Source organism: Pseudomyrmex gracilis, unplaced genomic scaffold, assembly GCF_002006095.1.
Source record: "Pseudomyrmex gracilis isolate BER0280 unplaced genomic scaffold, ASM200609v1 scaffold_83, whole genome shotgun sequence".
Taxonomy (NCBI): domain Eukaryota; kingdom Metazoa; phylum Arthropoda; class Insecta; order Hymenoptera; family Formicidae; genus Pseudomyrmex; species Pseudomyrmex gracilis.
Genome location: NW_018020667.1, coordinates 484,091 through 504,893, shown reverse-complemented (window position 1 = coordinate 504,893; position 20,803 = coordinate 484,091). Strand labels below are relative to the sequence as shown.

The window sequence follows — 20,803 nt, the reverse complement described above, 5'->3', positions numbered from 1 at the left end:
TATATATATATATATATATATATATATTTAACACGCGCGTATATAAAATTACTTTTGATCGTAATTGTGTCTTGTAATGATCAAGAGGGGCCTTTTATGTATATCATTAATATTTAAATGATTATATTCGAAAGAAAACTCCATACATACGTATATATTATGAGATTATAATAAAATTTATTCCAAGTTGCATACACACACAAAAATCGGACAAAACAATCGGAATATGCGATAGAACTCCCTATTTTCAATTTTTTCTTGTGACTTTTTGAATTAACGAAGAGTTTACGTCATACCCGTCGTCTTTCGTAGATGTATCGATAGTGGATAAAGGTGTAAGTACGTTTAAGACCAAAAAAAAAAAGCAAGAATTGATATACCAAAGAATGTTGCAAATTAATAAAGTTTATTCACCGGATCTTGCTAATTTATGAAGTGCATACATGTATACGCTTCCATGTGTGTTTCCAACACACGACGAAATATCAAAGTAAAAAATTTGAAATGCCTATTCGTACAATTCGTCGGCATGAAAAAAAATGCCTTATTGATAACGTGTGAAAAAGTTTCTTTTCAATCTTTCTTTTTCCAAACGGTGTCGTACAAGTCAGTGCGACGTTGATTGAACGTCGGAATTTGCGCTCTAACGTCATCCACAACTTTCAAATCTGTAATAAACATATTGTTTTGACTTATGCCGCCCGGATTTTATATTCAAAAAAATTACAAAAATCAAAGAAAGTTTTTGATAATATTAAAGAGATTTGGTTTTTTAAAATATTCACAACTTAAAAAAAAAAAATTATATCACTCTCCAATATAATCGCTACTATTGATTTGGTTATACTCTACAGCCTCGCGCGCCAGAATTAATTACCTATATCCCGAACCATCATATCCTCCTCGGCATCCAATTCGCCAAGTATTTCTGCCCAAGGGTTGGTTAATTGAGTATGCCCCCAAGCAACGTATCCAGGCGGCGAACCACGTGCCGGTGATACACATGCAACATATAATTGATTGTCGTTTGCTCTGGAACGCTGCAGCAACGACCAATGCAGCGGTCCGGTGGTCATGTTGAATGCCGCCGGGTATATCAACATTTGGCAACCTGATATTGTGTAGATTGATAAGAATTAAAAAAAAAAAAAAAAAAAAAAAAAAACAACGATGCCGATAACAAAATGCACTTGTCATCGTTTATTCACAATTATGTCAAATTGAACTTTAATATTTTTCTTTTTAAAATAAATAGTCTATTCACCTCTGTTTCTATATATCCGTGCCAATTCCTCGAATCTGATGTCGTAACAAATGCCGATGCCAATTTTGCAACCTTTCGCTTCGAAAATAGTAAGAGAATTGCCGGGCGATAGCGAATCGCTCTCGCGAAAAGTGATTTTCCCTTTAATATCGATGTCGAATAAATGCAACTACAAACACAACACTCAAGATTACGCCAATTCATCAAGGTGTTACCGCTCGTTTAAAACAAAAATTAGTAAGAATTATGTGGACTTCTTTGGCACGTTTCTTAATTTATATGAAATACATAGAGAAAATAATTTTAAAGTAATTTTAAAAGAGGAAATAATTTGTATGGAACACACTCAACATTTTAAGTACAAAGTAAATATTTTCGAGAACATTTCTTCCCGCAATATATTATTTTTTTTGACACATGTTCGGCGTTAATTTCTTACTTTTCTATGCTTGGCCACGAGCTTTCCGTCAGGTGCCCACACGGTGCAAGTGTTGTACAATTTACCGTTTTCTCTCTCCGGTATCGTACCGCCAATCACGTAGATATTGTTATTCCTCGCCGCTTCGGATAACATCGCACACGAATCACCGTCGGGAATGCTCTCGGCGTACTTGGCAAAGTGAGCTGTTTATTTCAGAAATGTAAGTATTTGCATACACGCGTACAATTATTGTAAGTGCGTATATTTCCTAATAATATGTATTTCCTATAATATATATTTCTTGAAAACGCGCTAATATTATAATTGTACACCGTATCTCTTCAAAAATATTACATATAACAATAATACATATGATACAATAATTGTATTATAAATAATTGTATTGTAAATTGATTACATTACAGCAGTAATAAATACATTTTATATAATCAACAATAATTGTATCAGAACGAAAAAGATAAACGATGCGTGTGATATTAAGATCTTGATATATATTTAAAAAAAATTGTTTAAAATAATTACATGGTCCGTATGGCGAATTGAAACATTCTGGTAGCGTCACGATATCGGCACGTTCCTGTTTCGCGCGCTCAATGAAAGAACGAGCTCGCGAGATATTCGACGCCTTGTCGTCGCCGACGGCTAGCTGAATCAGCGCCAAGCGCAATGCTGAAAATATACGATCGCCGTAGTTAGATCGATTTGAGCTGTACGCACGTGGCCTTGCAAATTGTGTTGTCAACTACTGCAATTTTCCCGCATTAATTTTTTACAATACCCATTTTTTCTTCACATGACTGATTCGATCGATAAGCTTGGAATGTAATTGAAAAATTTCAATATACAATGTGTCAAATCAACATAAAACGCAATTATATTATTTTCTCTGTTCGCGCATAAGGGCAGATTATGATTCAGCGAGTGTCAGCAAGTGAATAACAATTGAAATTAAATTATTTAAAAGTGATATGTAATTATGTATCACATGTGAATTATTCAAGACTGATTTATCTCGTGATTATTATCAGTGCAACTGATTAATGTTGCTGTGTGTGTGCAGCTCGTATGATTCAATTTAAGTTTAAACCGTCAAAGTTCGAACACAGTGAAATGACTCGAAGAAGGCATTTTTGCAATAACGTCGTTTCAGTAACAAGTACAAATGTCACGATTATATATTTTATATATGCGGTCCGATAAACTTTTTCCCAAATCCGAGTTTCACATGTCACAGAAATGATCACGCCACGTACTCGACATTGTTCTTGTTCCGTATTGCACGATATGACTCGCACGCAACATTACAGGTTAAGTATCCCACTCGCGAGGTTATAACTTGATGACGTAGAAAAATCACGAGTTATGGAAAAATAAAATTTATCCTTCCTCGTACGATGTTTAATTTTATCTGAGGATAAAAATTTAGACTGTGTATATGAAAAAATTTAAAACTCTTACAAAGAATATCACATTAAATTAAACAATTGTATGTGAGTCAATATATTACAATATACGCGGGCAATATATTACATAATATTTTACATAGGTCATTTATGTTCTCTATCTTACTAATTCCTTAGACATTCCATTGGAGCTGGAGTATATCTGTTTTCTGTGTCTCTTGTTAGATCGCTTTTTTTGGTTTTATATTTCTCGTATTTAATAGCGTCTCCAATCAAAGTTTATCGAACATGAAACACTAACACTACAGTAAATTTATACAAGTTAAAAAAATATTATGTAGGGATTTTTAACAAGTATTAGACAGTCAAGAAAAAACATTCATTTTCGAAAACTATCTAACAGATTTGTTCTAACAAACTAATTGACCTAGATCTTAATCTTATCGATGTAGGATATGTGAATCTAACATCTTATTGATTAGGATGTGAATCTATCCGGTTAGGATATAATTCTAACTGACTAACTGATCTTTCTGCAACTTTTTGTATTTTTGGGAGAACAAAACCTGTATATGAAAAAATAAGTTTATTAAAAAAGATGTTACATTAAATTAAAAAGTATATGTATGAGTCAATATATTATACATAAAACACATATCTCTATCATTCAGCAATCATTCACGTTTGATTTTTTCCATTCCACTCGATCATTTACGTTCATCGTTTGCTGGATGATCGAGATTTAGAACTTTTATATTTCGTGGATTTTCTTCTGTTGTAGGATTCTGAATATTTGGATAATCTATCCTCCCGTTTCTCGCGTTCCCTATCTTTCTCTTTGTGTTTCTTGGACTTTTTTGTCTTCTTTTCACTGTCGGTATCGCTGGAGTATCTTCGATTTCTGTGTCTCTTCTCATTATCGCTGTCGTAATCACTAACAGATGAATCCTTTCGATGTTCTTTTGATGTTTTTCTCGACTTTTTCGATTCGTGTTTTTCATCTTTTGAAGACTTTTTTTTCTTTTCGTGCGCCGCTACATCGCCGTCGTTACTAGATTCTGATGATACAGATTTTTGTTTAGTGTCTTCTTTATTTTTATATTCCTCATATTTAGTAGCATCTGCAATCAAATTAATAGAATACAAACTATTAAAACAACAGTAATTTTGTACAAGTTAAAAAAAATTTATGTAGGAACTTTTAAAAAGTATCAAGTAGTCAAGACAGATCATTTATTTCCAAAAAATATTTTACATACTTATATTGTTTAATAAAATTATAGATTTTGAGGCAATCTTAAAATTTATATTTACAAAAAATAGTAACACATAATATTATTAACACATACATTTAAAAGTCCCCAAGAGACGATTTGTTTTATCTACTTACTGAGAACTTTAGAATTTTTCAAATACTCCGCTTTCGTTACTAGTTGAACTAAATCTTCATTTACAGAAATGATGTTATTGTTCAAAGCCATTTTTACCATTACTCTTCCTGTATCTTGATCAAAACCTTCTACTTGACCATACGCATTTGCCCATCGCCCAGCAATTATTTTCACATAACTGGCTCTTTCCAGACGTAATTCTTTTTCTTCTTGTTCAGTTTTCTCGTTTGTTTTGTGAAAAGCTAATTTACTGATACCAAGTATTTTTGGTCGTAATACAGGGTCAAGTGGTACCACAACTCTGTAAAGATAATAAAATAACAAATGTGAGAAAGAAAAAAAATGTTCAAAATGTGTGCTAATGAACACATATATTAAACATATAACGTTAATCTTATTAAAACAAAGCTCTTACTTCTCATTTTTACCAAGGCCTTTCCCAGGTGTCCAACCCATTCCTCGCAACATAGCGAGGCCAAATGCATCTACTGGAATCTTTTCGTAATCTTCTAGTGTGCTCTATATGAAAAAAGAGGATTATATATAATCAAGTACATGAAAATATATTATAAAATATGTAAAGTCAATAATTCATACAATAACGCTCAATACACAATGTTAGTATTATTAATTACTAATACACTTACTTCCTCCACACCTCTTAAAGTATCCTCTACCAAAGGTAGAGTTAAATCACTTTTTTCCTTCTTTAACTCCAGATCTTTCATAATTTCTTGCGCTGCCTGTTCTTCTAATGTAAGAGTTTTTTCTTCATTTTCATCAGGAAGTTCTTTCTTTATTTTTATACTAGAACTATCTTTATTAACTGATGTTACATGTTCATTAGATGCTTCTGATGGTTCTTTCTTAATGATTATGTTCTGCTTGTCGGCATTTTTATCAGATGGTTTTGTTTCAAAAATATCAGCATTTGTTTGATTAATGACTCTGTTGTGCCATGTATTGGTTCCTAATAGTGGAATAACAAGAGGTTCCTCTTTCTTCTCTTCTTCTCTAAATAAAGATATTTTTCTTATTGTTACTAAGCACATCAAATTATACACAACACTTGTCTGAGAAACAAGTGAGATTAAAACTGTGCACAATTTAACTTTTTTGCAATATAATAAACTTCTAATAAACTTACCCGATAACTTTAATCGCTTTTGCATCCAGACACTTAATATAATCTATCTTTTTTTCTTCTTGAGGAACTTGCTTTAATGTTGATTTCTTGATGGATTTTGTAAAAGCAAATGATATTTTTTTGCTTTCAGCCATTTTTCTGCAATATTAAAGAACAGAGTTTAATTGAGATTAAGAGAAAAACATTTAGAACAAAATCCTCTCTATTAAATACCTTCCTTTTCTGTTTATATCTATTTTATGGTTTGGTGTTATGTATATATCGGCTAAAGTGCTTTCAATATCCTTACGCCATTTTACTCATCTATCTTATGTAAATACTTGCCTTATGTGTATAGAAATCAAATATCCACTGCTGATTTTTTTTGGGGTTGGTCCGGTGTTAAAGACGGCTAGAGTGCAATCTTTTTAACAACACTGATTGTTTGACTCTAACTTTGTAATTTTAATGGCTACTCGGCTACTGGCTGATGAACTGCGGTGTTGTCCAAAACTCGCGTTTTTGCGCATGCGCACTGCACAGCCAATCAGTTTCCTATTAAGATCTATCTGTGTACATAAGTCGCAGGAGCGGGTCGTGCGGAATTGACTAATCACGTTAGTCGAATGGCCGATTTGACAATCGTGATTAGTCAATTCCGTGAAACCAGCAACTCGCGTCTTATGCAAATAGGTCCTAATTTTTTGATGATCAAGTTAAAATTTCTCGTAATGACTGCTAGATCATTTCTGAGTCGGTTATTAAGAAAAAGTTTCAGATCTCGGATCCCAACAAGACCTTTATAAAATTCCTTATTGGAGTTAAATCAGCAGTAATACATCTGAGTACGCATGAGCAAAAACGTGACTTTTGACAACACCGAGATGACAGTTGCAACTGAAAATGAAATAAAATTTATGAAATTCACGTGATCTACGTAGAGCGAATTATTATCACGAAAGTAAAATAAAGAATTGCACAATCGCACAGTTGTTTTACTCTCTATGAAACTCACACTCGGTTTGTAAATAACAAATACTATGTAAGGGAATGTAAGAAAAATATAAAAAAATAAATGATAAAAATTCAAGTTTAGAGGGCAGTGACACACATTTATCTTATATATATTTTCTATAAATAATATGGAAATTACAGACATTTACATAATAATATATATTTGCTTAAATTTCTTGTGCTTATCTAACACACAAACATCAGTCTCTTTTTATATCTCACAAATGCACGAATAGTTCTTCAAGATTCTTCTCCGACCGTATGTTGCATTGTCCACATATCTGTGTTTGCATTACATTATTATAATACCGCATACACATCGATATATAGTAGGACACGTGAATAAGACGTTACGTACTACGTCAGAGTTGATCACTAATCTAAGAAATAACAAAAGATCTCGACCGATCTCCATTGACTACCTCGTCTCGACGAGACAATAAATAAATTATTGGCTGTTTGCTTCCAAATCCATATCTGACCAAACGGCTTCGGTCTCGCTTTCCTCCGGTGCCTCATCGTTGTCCGTATCCGGTAAACCGTCGGCATCGCCGACATCATAAGTCGTGTCGGCTTGTTCCTCACCTACGGTCATATAGTAGGTCGAATCTAATTTACTCGAGGAATTGTCCAGTCTATGCATCCCCTCTAGAGCTCTACGATTGTTCGGATCTAAGCTAAAAATGAGATAAAGTAAGTTTCATCCACCTTCCAATTATGCAGATCGACGATTGCGAGAAAAAAGAAAGAGAAGATTAAAGAAATAGGTTTTATAAAGAATTACTTTAAAGCTATGGCGTAATGATCTAGAGCCTTTTCCTCATTGTGCACTCTCGCCCAGAGGTCGCCCAAGGTCTGATGGAGCTTGCAGGTAGAATTGATCTCCACCTGCTTTTCGAGCAATTCGATGGCTGCTTCCAGATTCATCTCTTGTTCGTATATCTCCGCGAGCAAGTACACCGCCGGTAAGTAAATCTCATCTTGTGCCAATGCTTTTTCAAGAAGATTCTTAGCCTTACCAACTGATACGGGATCCTTCATCAAAACGGAAGCGTACAACTGCAAACGTAAAGGCTTGCGTTATTATCTGCGGGGACACGATTTCGGGATTTAATCTCACCGTTAAGACTCTTGCAGTATGGCCGAGCTGTTTGCAAGAACTGCTGGCGATATTCAAAGCTTCTCGCAACCTGTGCATTCCGACGAGACAGTCCACCAGACCTTTATGGGATTCATATCTGTAGGGCTTCAATTCTACCGCATGTCTGAAGAAAAACAACGCTTCCTGATACTTCTTCTCCTCTATGAGAAGATTACCGCGCAATATGGTAGCTTCTATATCATTGGGATTTAGATTAAATGCTTCAGCAGCGAGAATATTCGCTCTGTTGATCTTTCGAGCGGCATACAAGGAATAAGCCATAGCGACGCAGATCTCGCTGGTACATTCATTGTTTGCTGTTATCGCCGGTATCAAGCGTTCCAGTTCTTTGATGTGATGCGTTTTATACAGCACTGCAGCTAATATGTCTACCCTATGTGAAAAAAGAAAAGAAATAATACAATATTTCTACAAGATACTGACAGTGACACTAACAATGTGCTTACCCTTTTGTTACATCTGGCTCAATAACTCTGGCCCGCCTCAAGCACATCAAGGCATTTTTATCATCGCCAGCATAATAGTAACATTCACCCATAATAGTCAATAGATTAAAATTGTCCCTAAGCAGAACAACATTATCTAATGATCTTAATGCGGATACTGCATGAGTGTATTCTCGATTGTGAATATGAGTGTGAGCCTTGATCCATGTATTAAGCCATTCCAGGTTCATTGAACCCGAGAGAGAGTGGACAATTAAAGAGTTCACTTCCACACCTTTTACTCCTAAAGAAAGAAGGCCTTCCGCTGCCTCTAGAGCCAGTGGACACTCTCTCAGAACCTCCTTGTAGGTTGAGATGGCTGATCGTTCCATTCCATGCTCGTGAAATACTTTAGCCAGTGCCATGTTCACTTTGGCGGTGCGCTGCTTGGCAGGAATACTCTGCAACACTTGCAACGCCTCTTGGGGATTCTTTGATTTCAGCAGACATAAGTGAATCTGATACTTGATGTTGACATCTGACGGCAGATCTTTCTGTCCGTCTAACATGGGTTTTCCCGTGCCCTTGGACTTGATCAGACACTTGCGGAATTGCAAGGCCTTTTTGTACAGAGTCTCCGCTCTGCGATACTTGTCCAGATAAAAATGAGCGTCCGCATAATAGATGTACACATGAAACTTGTTATACGGGGACAGCAGATCGGCGTTGTGCTCACTGAGAGAGAGCACTAAATTGGTGAGCGAGATCACGTTAGAATAGAGAGCTTGATCGTAAAGCAACTTGATTTGCTCGAACAAATTCGACATGATGAATTTTTGTTTTTCACAGACTATTATTTACTCAAATGGTGTTGACAGATAATCGTTGTGTGTACTACAACGAACAAGAGATTGTTTTCACAAACCTCTTGGAACGAAAGAAAACTGTCTAAAATTACAAAAAAAAGACGAACAATCTTAAAGTTATTATTTCTATTCAAACATCATCGCACTAATCAAATCATTACCGCACACGTAAATTGTAACCTACGTACAGCTGTTTAGTGTACGATGTTTGAAAGATAAGCCGATAGAGGACGCTGCGATATATTTAAGTGTAAATAGAGTCCCTTGAACATAGAGTCTGGCCACTCATCGTATTTGTTGTTATTGGTTCAGCTCGCAAGACTCTCAAAATGGCGAAACCAATTACAGCACTGAAATTGTACAGATTAAATACAAACGCGCGTACACAACACACATCCTCACAAGGGCCTGAGCATAATAGAGAAAATATTAGGAATAAGAATTAAAAACAGAGGTTAAATGTAATATACAATAAGAAAGAATAAAATATAACATATAAACGTATATAACTGTGTAGGCTGTATATCATGCTGCCATGACATACTTCCTGTATGTCATATCGGAGAGAAGTCTGAGAACGACCAGGCACATAAGAGGATGTGTAATCGCTTTTCCGCCCCGTAAACTAGCGCATGTCCACGGATGGTACACATTGGAACTACGCAGCCAGTCCACGAGCGACATGTCCACAGCGTGCGGTTCTATTCTGTGCTATGTGCACGAGTTTAAGATTCGCGATTCGCGATTCGCAGAAACTCTTATGGCCGTGGCCGCTCTCAGGCTTCTCTCTGGTGTTACAATATATGTTATGCAGTTAAATAATATAAAAAAGTCAATGCAGTTGAATAACATACAAAACTTAGTTACTGAAATACATTTCGATGTACTTAACCAGTTTCTCGACGTTATCTAATTCGACCAGACTAGTGGTCTCGCGGCCTGAGTACAGGGGCTGCGAACCCCGGAGTTCTCGAGTTCGAATCCACCTAAAGGATTTTTTCCCGGGCTGGTCCTTTCTCAATCGATTGATTGGCGAACAGAATCGAGAATCCAGAAATTAATTCAAGTTTAATCTCGAATAAAATACTGGTTTTAATAAAATACTGGTGTCAAAGATATTGACATGGTAGAAGTTAATAATGCATTTACTTCAATAAAAGAATGGGGAAGTTTAATTGCCCATCCCAACTGCTATCTGATAACTATTGCTATTGTTAGTTCTGGTTAGTAGATGGGATAGGTAATTAAATTTCCTCATTCTTTTATTGAAGGAAATGCATTATTAACTTCTACCATGTCGATATTCGCTTGCTTTAACTTTGTTTTAAATGTTTTTGATATTTATTAATATAAACTCTTTTAAACTGGTGTTATTTCTATCGCTATCGCAATTCCTTCCATTGTGCAAGAGGCTTTAAGCCTCTTGCACAATGGAAGGAATAGCGATAGCGATAGAAATAACACAGTTTTTAACACAGAATTCCAACTCGTCGGAAATTTTATCGCTATTGCTTATTCCGATTTTCTGATCTGCATTGATACATGTGTATTTTTGTATGTTAGATTCCGCTGTTCCTACCTTTATTTTTAAATATAAACTCTTTAAAACTTTTGTTATTTCTATCGCTATCGCTATTCCGCCCATTGTGCAAGAGGCTTTAAGCAGGCAACACTGTATAACAGTGTCCACTAGTGTGAGAAAGAGCATATCAGTGTGTCTCACTCATACTAGTGAATACTGTGTTACACAGCGTCGCCTGTGTACGTAGTTGGAAACCTAACCCGCTGTTTAGCGCAAAATAGACCAACAGAGGACGCTACAATATAGCTCGAGCGCGAAATATGATAAAAAAGATATATTTCGATTCTTCATATCTAGTAGTTTTTTATCACACGTGAGGTTACACCTTCGTTGTTTAGACATTATTGACGCAACTTTTATGTGAAATTGAGTAGAATATTATCGAAAAGAAAAATTGTTTACAGAGTTTTGTAAAAAAAATATATATTTTTTTAATTGTTTTTTATATTTCATATATGTAATACATTAGTACAATTTGATTGCTTAATGTTGCAGTCACAGTAATTGTGCGTATACATTATGTGTTTGTTTGTAGCAATTCAATAGAATCTACTAGTGGAAAGAGAATTGCGGATCGAATTTTCTTGCAAATATTATTTTCTATTTTTAAATAAAAGATCTTTTACAACGAAATAAAGTACAAGATAAGAATATATACATACATTTCAATAGAGTAAACTGATAAAAAATGGAAGAAGGTGAGTATTAAGTTCGTTTTCACACACGCAGTTTTTGTATATGTAATTTTATAAATAAAAAATTGATAGCTCACACAAATACTCAAACCGGTGGCAAGTTTATCGATACATTTATCGCGCAATGGATGAAAAGAACAGAAAACAATATTTCGCTCCACCAGACAGAAGAGGTAGACCAAACTTTTGATCGCAAACTGGTATTGCGACTTTTTATTGCAATACACAAAACAAAGTTTACATTGTTTTGGAAATAGGTGCAGGAAAGTTCTTCGCAGAATGTATTGCGGGACGAGAATCGCGTAATTCAAGATTTGAGGCGAAAGCTAAGCGAGAGTCAACAGATGAAGACTTCCTTGTCGGCTTCTTTAGAAGTGGAAATGCGCCACAGAGAAGAAATTCAGACGAGGTAATCTTTAGTTCTGTTACGCATTTTGTTTTCTTAAGGATTTGATATAATCGGCGAGTGTTCGATCACGACACAGACTCACCGCTACCTGGGAAACCATTGATACCATCACAGAATATTATAATTATATTAGCGAAAGCCTCGCTACTTTTCAACAGCACCGCGCTAATTTGTCCGGTTTGTACGATAACGTGATTCTGAAGCAGCAAGAAGCCATCAAGAAACTTCAATCGGGTAAGATCCAATCACCAAAGATATGCTGTCTCGGGAGACAAATATGTTTTTCTTAATTAATTTTATACGTTTTTCTTAATCTTAAATACTGTATAATTATGCGATCTGTGTACAACTCTGTGTTTAATTTTATATAATCGCACGTACAGATCGCGATAATCATATCGCACAACTGAAACACAACGCTCGTCACGAGGAAAGGTAATTTTTGAATATTGTCAATAATTTCTTATATATATATAAATAAAAATGTCGTCAAAATCATTTTTCGTATCAGACTGCAGGAAGCGATAACGGAGCAGAACAAGTTGCGGAAACAATTGGAGAATTACGAACGCGAACGCGCATCGCAACAGAAGGAATTGGCGAACACGCACGCCGAAAAGCTGGCGCACATCAGAGTTTGTTGTCTCAAACATTTTTTTCTCGAAGATTTCTCATATAAATATTTATATCACAGATTTATAATGTTTTTGTTTCACTTTAATGGCTTTTCTAATTTTAGGAACTCGAACAGTTGTCAGTGAAACATGCGAATCTACAATCGCGTCTACAGTCGGTCGAAAAAGAAAAATGCGACATCAAGGATTTGGTCACGCAACTGGAAAACAAATTGTTAATGCAAGAAGAGACGTAAGTTGTCGTGTCGCACGCGATAAATTTTGCGGCAATAATAGCAATAAAACTGCGTTTTAGGATGCAAAAGCTTGTAACGGAAAAAGATAAATTGCAGAAACAAATAACGAACATTGAACACGAGTCGAATGTGCAGAGAGAGAAATTAGTGATCGCGCACACTGAAGAAAAGAAAATGCTTCTTAAGGTAAATCTCTTAAAATTTATTTCTTTTTTTTATTGTACAGTTTGTTTTAATTGTCTGGATTTTACTTAATAATATTTTCATAAAATATTTATCAATTTACACACCTGTTCCAGGAACAACACCAATTGCTATCGGAATTAGAGAATTTAAAACCACGATTAAACATGCTAGAGCAAGAAAAAAAAGATGTTACAGAAATAATCATGCAGAAAGATGCGCTTCTTTCAAACCTTGAAAATGAAATTTCTACTTACAAGTGAGTATTTTACATTATTGCGACTTATGAGTAACTTAAAAGTAAAAATATCTTCCAAATTGTTATCACATGTTATTGTTGCATAAAATAAATAAGTCTTAATTGTATTTTGATAGAAATCAAATAAAGGACGCGGAGCAAAATTCACACATGGAGAAAAATAAATTAGTGAGTCTACACGCTGAAGAAAAGAAAATATTGCTTGAAGTACGTCAAAAAAATAAATGTTTTAGAATTTTTTTCCTTCCTTGTTTTAAATCATTTTTTTGTGATGCATTTTTGTTTATTATACTTATTTCAGGATAAACAACAATTGTTATCAGAAGTGGAAAATTTAAGATCACGATTAAACATATTTGAGCAAGACAAACAAAATATTACAGAAATAGTCGCGCAGAAAAATGCGCTGCTTTCAGACCTTGAGAATGAAATTTCTATTTACAAGTGGGTGTTTGAATTAGTACGACTTATGTTATATTGAAAAATAAAACTATCTCTTCCAAATTGTTATTACATATTATCGTTGTAAAGTAAATAAGTTTTAATTTGTTTTTTATTTTGATAGAAATCAAATAAAGAGCGTAGAGCAAAATTCACATATGGAGAAAAATAAATTAGCGGCTCTACACGCTGAAGAAAACAAAAGGCTTCTTGAAGTATGTTAGAGAAAAATGTTTTTACTTTATTTTCTTTTTTTTTAAATAATTTGTAATACATTCTTGCTTATTTCAGGATCAACAACGATTATTATCAGAATTAGAGAATTTAAAATTGCGATTAAACATGTTAGAGCGAGACAAAAACGATATTACAGAAATAATTGCACAGAAAGATCTGCTTCTTACAAGTCTTGAGAATGAAATGTCTAGTTACAAGTGAGTATTTAAGTTAATAAATTGTTGAATTAAAAAGTAAAAGATATTTCTTAAATAAAGTGTGTAGTACAAATATCTTTTAAAAATTGTAATTACATCATATCATCTTAAAAAAAAAATTGAAATAAAAAACCAAGCTTTTAATGTTATTTTGATAGAAATCAAATGAAAAGTGCAGAGCAAAACTCGCATATGGAGAAAAATAAATTAATGAATGTACACGCTGAAGAAAAGAAAATGCTAGTTGAAGTATGTTAAAGAAAGTTTTACAACTTTTTCTTCCGTTTTCCTCTGTTTTTCTTTGAATAAATCTGCAATATATATTTTAACTTATATAATGCTTGTGTTTTCTTAGGAACAAAAGCGACTGTTATCAGAAGTGGAGAATTTACAATCACTATTAAACACGTTGGAGCAAGACAAAAACGATATTGCGAAAACAATCGCGCAGAAAGACGCGCTTATTTCACACCTTGAGAATAAAGTTTCTACATATGAGTGAGTATTTTAATAAATGTTATATAATACGGTCAAAAGTGACCATTTTCATTAGATTGTTAATGTGTGAAGAAAATACATTCTTTTTTTTAATATGCAAGAAATCAAAACGAAGCGATAGTGAAGAAACAAAATACGCTGGAAGAAACACTATCTACAAAAACGGAAACGGTATGTAAGACTGTTTTTTTTTTTTCCTAATTTTTGACATATAAAAAAATGCATTCAATGCTGCAAAAGAATGCAAATGCAAAAGAATGCTATGCATTTTTTTTTAAATGCTATATTTTAATTTTTTCAGATTCAGAATTTACTGACAATATCAAGTGGGGCTAAACAAAGAGAAACCAAGCTCATTAATGACGTGAATAGAATGGAGAAAAAATTAAATAGCGAGATAGAGTATTCTAAGAATCTCAAAGATAAGCTTTCGAAAGCGCACACAGATTTGCAGTTAGCGCAGGTGAAAAACGTTGAGATGGAAAAGAATCTGGAAAAGATGAAGACCGCCACCGAACTTCAGCAACGTGAAAATATCGAACTTCAAGAACAACTGAAGAATCTTCAGAAAGAAAAGGAAGAAATTCTGGAGCGGCAAGCCAGAAGTGAGGTGAGAAAGATAATTCAAAAATTCATCACATCGATGTACGCGCATTTTAATTTATCTCTCTAAACTTGTTGCATTTTTCGTCAGAACGTTCTTATTAAATCCACAACCGATCAAGAGCGGTCGAGGGAACAAAAAAGCGTGAAACGCAAATACGATAACTTATTTGATTCCTACATTACAGAAATAAACGAGGATGGTCAGAGCAATGTAAGTAAACAATTGGTGTGTGTGTGTGTGTGTGTGAGCAATTAAGTAATCATTGATTATCAACTATTTCGTAGAAGATTAAAACTAATCGTATACAGGATCTCTAGCTGCTCATGAAAGAATTATTCCGATTCTTCGAATCGTGTGTTTCAGGTTTCTACATCTGCGGAATTCAATGATGACGATAATAATGAACCGTCATCGCCCGCGGATAGTCGATCATCGCAGGTACTGAATACGCACACAAACCGCACATTGTACTCGACAGAGAGGGAAAGTCAGAAAGAGGTACGGCGCGCACACCAACAAACGCGCATGTTTGTTAAAGTTAACACGACTTGTATGAAATCTAAACGGAAGAAAAAAAAACCCTACACTTAAAACAACATACATATACACAATATATATATATATATATACATAAATATGAAAGAGGATAATAGCGTAATGACGTTTCTTGCGGTATTAGCGGAGTACTGAAAATAAGTGAAAGTGAGAAGGTGGGATGTACGAGTGTTTTAATGTATAATCTTACATTCGTCCTTTCTTCTTTCTTCCATTCACTTGTCGTTACTCGAGATATCGAACCGAGATAACTAAGTATAGAAACGTTTCATTGACGTTTTTATGTTTTCTACTTTGCGCAGCAAGAGGCGGAAGTTACATCAGTGGGAAAGAAATTCTTCCACTCGCGTTCCGCTCAACGACGTACCTACTCCAGGCGACAACGTTAGGGAGATCTACAAAGAAATTCCTGAATAGAAGATCTGAGGATATTGCTGCTTCGGACCAAGTACATTTGAGCGATGAAGATTTGTTTTTTTTTCTCATTTTTTTTTCATCTCTTTGTTATATTATCTCCCGTTATATCAATTTTGTTTTTTTTCTCGTGCAAAATCAAGAGTTGCGGAGAGAAAATAATAATAATACTTAAATAATACTTAAATAATAATTATATAATAATCATAAAATATAAAATATAATAATATAATTATAAAATTAATAATTAATAATTATTTATATATATAATAATTGTAAAATTTTTACTACAACATTCATCGAGATATTTGTGAATCGCCAATATGAGTCAGGATCATTCACATATTCTGTGTGAAATAATGATATAGATGTATTGAGTAAGCCAACCGTATTTAGGGTAACATCGGTGAATAAAGTAACGAGACTCATCATCGCGCTCTCGAAAAAACGCCTACGCACCTTCGACACGGGGGAGAGATTATGTACGTGGAGTGGAAGCGCGCAGAACTTAAAATTAAACGTGATTCACCGGTCCAACATCCAGCCAATAAATGATCCCCTTTAAAATCGACATGCGAGACCCAAATTACGCAACGCGATAATGGAACGGCGCAAATCTCATAATTACCGCATAGCTACCGAGGATTATGTTGCTTATTCTATTTTTTTGTTGTAAATATGTATTGCGATACTTGTTTTTTTGTTTTTCACTTTTCACTCTTCTGCGTTCTTCTAACGTTCGTTTTTTTTTCTGCGCTTTTGTGTTGCTATTGCGGTTTTCCCATTCTTGATCTACGAAGTTTTGTAACTCAAATGTTTTTTATATTTACGTTTAAGTCAAAAGAAACTCTCATTCTCAGTACATATATTACCATCTACGGTCTTAACTCCTTCGCTCCCTCTTCGCATTGTCCACAATTTTCTCTGTATCTCGCACTTATGCACGAAGTCGGTATCTGGCGCGCGAGCGAGATGCGGATCGCGCAATAATAACCCAAGCCCCTTCATATGACAGAGAACTATTTAAAAGTAGCGCGCGTTCTACTTTCGAACACGCTCCCGTTCCTTTTCTTTCTTTTGAATCAGGACTTCAGACACACACGTTGCCTGTGGTGTTCCGAACACCGATATATCACGCGCTGAAATACGCGTTGAAACGAGACTGCAACTGCAAGTCTTATTGGGATCCTTTTTGTTCCCACAATATATTCATCAGGACGATTCTTGATCCGATATTTTTGACTTTTGATAAGAACTTAAAGCACTTTTTATATTTATATTTTACTTCGCACACATTATAATATTGTACGTATCTCAAACAGCACAGTCGTCACTAAAGGACGACTTAAGATCGTCTCATTGTCTTTTAGACATCTTTAACAAGTCTTTCTGTGCTGTCTGAGATTGTCTAGATAGATAAAAGATCCTTTATTGGCTCGTAATATAGGAGACCGCCAACGCGATGAGATTCGCGAAATCTTCTTGCGAATCTTATTGCGGCATATTTATCATTTATAATCATTACCGAGCTGTGTCCAATTTCCACGCAGCAGCTGCGTCTCTCTGCGATTTCGGAAAACCTATTTCTCGTTTAACTGAATAAGCCGCTAATATTAGAATTCCGAAACGCGTGGAATCACGCTAGTGTTATACAAGGTGTTCCGTGGTAATATGGTGAGAAAAATGTGTCGCGCGCGTGTGCGCTGTTAAGCGAGCGAATAAAGAAACGAATGGAAAAACTGACAAAACGCACGAGTGTCGCGGGACGGGCGAAAAACTCGCGGCGATTTTCGCGTAGTAAAAAAGTTTTTAAACAAAACAATTTTCTCTCTCGTTTTCTCGCTAAGAAAATCCCGGGACACCTTGTATACACCCTCGTACGTTGTTGGACGAATATCTCCCCCGACTTGGCCACACGGTGGTTGCGTGGTCCTCGCGAATGTATAAAAAGCCGCGGGCCAGAAGCCGCGGCACTTCAGTCTTTTCAAAAATAAGGATGGCTCTAGAACGTCAAGTGCGCGCTAAGGTACATACATACATATATACATATATATATATATTTCGGTCGTGGAGTGTAACCATTCCTATCCGTTTACGGTCACGCGCGTTGCATATGAGTGATCCACTTGCTGGAATTACCGCGTTTTCCTCATTTTCAAAAGAACACGAATTCTCAAGAAGACTGACGCGCTTGAACTTGAACAAAAAAAAAAAAAAACAAATTGTGTAAATAAATAGATAATGATAGATGTAGTCAGCTTCAAATTTTTTTAAAATTAAATAACGTTAAGACAATGGCTGTTTGAAGCAAAACACTGCTGATGATGTGTATGTAATGTGTAACTTTATTTGAGAAAACTAATATATAACATTTTCGGCCTTCGAATTAGGCCTTTTTCAATATAAGTGCGTGGACATAGTTAACAAGTTCTTGAATCAAGTTTTAACACAATTTCACATGATTACGCTCAGCGAGTTACAAAGTAACAGTTACTTTGTAACTCGCAATCGTTATATATCGCAATCGTTAAAACGTTATATATTAGTTTTCTCAAATAAAGTTACACATTACATATACACATCATCAGCAGTGTTTTGCTTCAAACAGCCATTGTCAATGTCTTAACGTTATTTAATTTTAAATTGTGTAAACTTTGAAGTGTTTCGAAATATATCGTACGCGCACAAATTTGATTTTGATCAAAGATTCTTCGATTATTTCACTTTTCATGTTTCCTCGTTAAATCCAATTTCTCTAATTAAATCGCAAAACGACAAAGATTTACGATTTTTTTCGAAACGTTCGGTTTTTGTAGATTGCGGGGAAACGCAATCCGGAGCAAGAGAGAGAGGCACAGGAATGGATCGAATCGATCCTTGGCAAGAAGTTCCCTCCAGGTGAGATCTTCGAGGATGTGCTCAAGGACGGCCAGGTTCTGTGCCACCTGATGAACAAAATCTCTCCCGGATCGGTGCCGAAGATCAATACTTCCGGTGGACAGTTCAAGATGATGGAAAATATTAACATGTGAGTATTATTCGCGCGCAATTGGTGCGTACATATGTAGCAACTGTATAAATCATCGAGTACGCGTTGCAGGTTTCAAAAAGCCTTAAAGGAATACGGAGTGGACGACGTCGACGTCTTTCAGACTGTGGACTTGTGGGAAAAGAAAGACATTCCGCAAGTAGTAACGACACTGTTCGCACTCGGTCGAACGGTACGACACCTCATTACACATTTGCGATTACTTTTTAAACTTCAATTGCAAATTTATGTTGTTTTTTGATTTTTTAAAATAATGTTACTTTTATTATTATTATTATTATTATTATCACGCAAGTATGTTATATTGAATCTGTTGATTTAGACGTACAAACATCCGGAGTGGAAAGGACCTTACCTAGGACCTAAGCCAGCAGAGGAGTGCAAACGCGAATTTACGGAGGAACAATTGCGGGCCGGCGAGTCGATGATTGGTCTCCAAGCAGGTTCTAACAAGGGCGCGACTCAATCCGGCCAGAGCATCGGTGCCACTCGCAAAATCCTCCTCGGAAAGTAAATTGAGAATTCTCTTAACGCAGCTGTTTCCACGTGCTCTCTCTTCCACTTTTTAGAGCTAAACAAAAAAAATCATCTTTTTTCTATGTATGTACATAAAAGTATATATATATATATATATATGTTTGATTTTACTTTTGTAATTAAACGATAAATTGCGCTGTTATCTACTTCAGTTTTTTTCTTATAACGATAGACGCCGATAACAATGTGTAACCATCGCATATAAGGAAACTTTGAACTTTTATAGATAATTATAATTAGAGAATATATATTCTTATCGCTCGAGTCAACGACCATACTTGTAGCGATAATAATTGATTTTTTACAATTATATAAGCAAAATATATACTCTGTCGTTTATTAAATCAATTTGTTTCATCTTTTCACGTCCATCGGGAAATTTCAGTCTCGCAAAATGTACAACGTCACGGATGTATTATTACCCTATTATTGCGTTTTGAAGCAATAAAATTGTCTTATTTAACTTGTTGACGCGACAGGTGCGCCTTTCAAAACGCGCCAAAAAATATAATTGTTATCCAAAGATTTCGAATAAAAGTTCTATCCATCCAAAGTAGTTTTTTTTTTTTATATATACACATTTGCTCATCTCTTTCCTCCTTGGACTCTTAAGGTAAACTCTCTCCGATAAAATTGGTTTTAAATCAAATACGTAAAAAATGTTCTTAAATATGTAAAGTAGTTTATTTATTTCTCCAAATTTTTTCAGCACAATTACGCTACGTGTAAAGATATTTAAAGAGACATCGCGCGCACGGATGAACATCGAAAATAAAATACGCTACGACGCGATGCAAATTACGTGTGCAACGTGCTGAAATTGTGCCAAGCTAATGTGTTGTAGAACTGTGTGTGGGATGTGTGTTCTATTGATATCCCGAAAATGTTTCAATGTTGCTGCTCGCTCGTCCAAAACATTCGCGAAAAAAACGTGCTTCGTGTAACATTGACGTATATCTCACCTTCACGAAATTGGAAACACACCGCATTAACGACGTTCGCTAATTTGTTTATTTATTGCTGCTTGTTTACTCTAACAGCTCGCCCATTAGAGAAACAATACAACGCCTACATACGCGTCTTATGTTATTATTAAGAAAGACACGAGTTATCGAATAAGAACCGCGCGATAACGTATATCAGAATTGTTCAATCAATCTGTCGAGAAAAAAAGTG

At 35.1% G+C, this 20,803-nt stretch overlaps 4 protein-coding genes across 6 annotated transcripts; 2 read left to right on the top strand and 2 right to left on the bottom strand.

The window, feature by feature from the left end:
• Positions 1 to 258: 258 nt before the first annotated feature.
• LOC109855193 (nitrilase and fragile histidine triad fusion protein NitFhit-like) lies at positions 259 to 6,133 on the bottom strand. Its single transcript, XM_020429111.1, has 10 exons — positions 5,972 to 6,133; positions 5,648 to 5,785; positions 5,148 to 5,514; positions 4,916 to 5,019; positions 4,500 to 4,801; positions 2,229 to 2,375; positions 1,704 to 1,888; positions 1,265 to 1,433; positions 878 to 1,111; positions 259 to 668 (listed from the first exon to the last, which is right to left on the bottom strand). The coding sequence occupies exons 2-10, from the start codon at positions 5,779 to 5,781 to the stop codon at positions 574 to 576; spliced, it is 1,737 nt and encodes a 578-aa protein (XP_020284700.1). The 5' UTR covers positions 5,782 to 5,785; positions 5,972 to 6,133; the 3' UTR covers positions 259 to 573.
• A 602-nt stretch (positions 6,134 to 6,735) lies between these two features.
• LOC109855192 (anaphase-promoting complex subunit 7) lies at positions 6,736 to 9,698 on the bottom strand. Of its 2 annotated transcripts, none has more exons than XM_020429109.1 (5): positions 9,638 to 9,698; positions 8,249 to 9,443; positions 7,761 to 8,175; positions 7,425 to 7,699; positions 6,736 to 7,317 (listed from the first exon to the last, which is right to left on the bottom strand). In XM_020429109.1, the coding sequence occupies exons 2-5, from the start codon at positions 9,052 to 9,054 to the stop codon at positions 7,089 to 7,091; spliced, it is 1,725 nt and encodes a 574-aa protein (XP_020284698.1). In that variant the 5' UTR covers positions 9,055 to 9,443; positions 9,638 to 9,698; the 3' UTR covers positions 6,736 to 7,088. The 2 variants fall into 2 exon arrangements, with proteins under 2 accessions (XP_020284698.1, XP_020284699.1); XM_020429110.1 differs by lacking the exon at positions 9,638 to 9,698 and having other exon boundaries at positions 8,249 to 9,175; positions 9,282 to 9,620.
• A 1,615-nt stretch (positions 9,699 to 11,313) lies between these two features.
• Positions 11,314 to 16,139, top strand: LOC109855210 (interaptin-like). 2 transcript variants are annotated; one of them, XM_020429156.1, is made up of 20 exons: positions 11,314 to 11,373; positions 11,443 to 11,543; positions 11,628 to 11,779; positions 11,913 to 12,013; positions 12,163 to 12,214; positions 12,291 to 12,414; positions 12,519 to 12,646; positions 12,710 to 12,836; positions 12,950 to 13,092; positions 13,209 to 13,299; positions 13,394 to 13,536; positions 13,658 to 13,748; positions 13,825 to 13,967; positions 14,126 to 14,216; positions 14,323 to 14,465; positions 14,567 to 14,636; positions 14,767 to 15,075; positions 15,160 to 15,282; positions 15,436 to 15,570; positions 15,930 to 16,139. In XM_020429156.1, exons 1-20 carry the CDS (start codon positions 11,364 to 11,366, stop codon positions 16,014 to 16,016), a joined length of 2,364 nt encoding a protein of 787 aa, XP_020284745.1. In that variant the 5' UTR covers positions 11,314 to 11,363; the 3' UTR covers positions 16,017 to 16,139. The 2 variants fall into 2 exon arrangements, with proteins under 2 accessions (XP_020284745.1, XP_020284744.1); XM_020429155.1 differs by having other exon boundaries at positions 11,856 to 12,013.
• Positions 16,140 to 17,962: 1,823 nt separating this feature from the next.
• Positions 17,963 to 20,180, top strand: LOC109855213 (muscle-specific protein 20). The gene is made up of 4 exons (XM_020429162.1): positions 17,963 to 18,067; positions 18,858 to 19,069; positions 19,142 to 19,262; positions 19,413 to 20,180. Exons 1-4 carry the CDS (start codon positions 17,981 to 17,983, stop codon positions 19,602 to 19,604), a joined length of 612 nt encoding a protein of 203 aa, XP_020284751.1. The 5' UTR covers positions 17,963 to 17,980; the 3' UTR covers positions 19,605 to 20,180.
• The last annotated feature ends 623 nt before the right edge of the window (positions 20,181 to 20,803 follow it).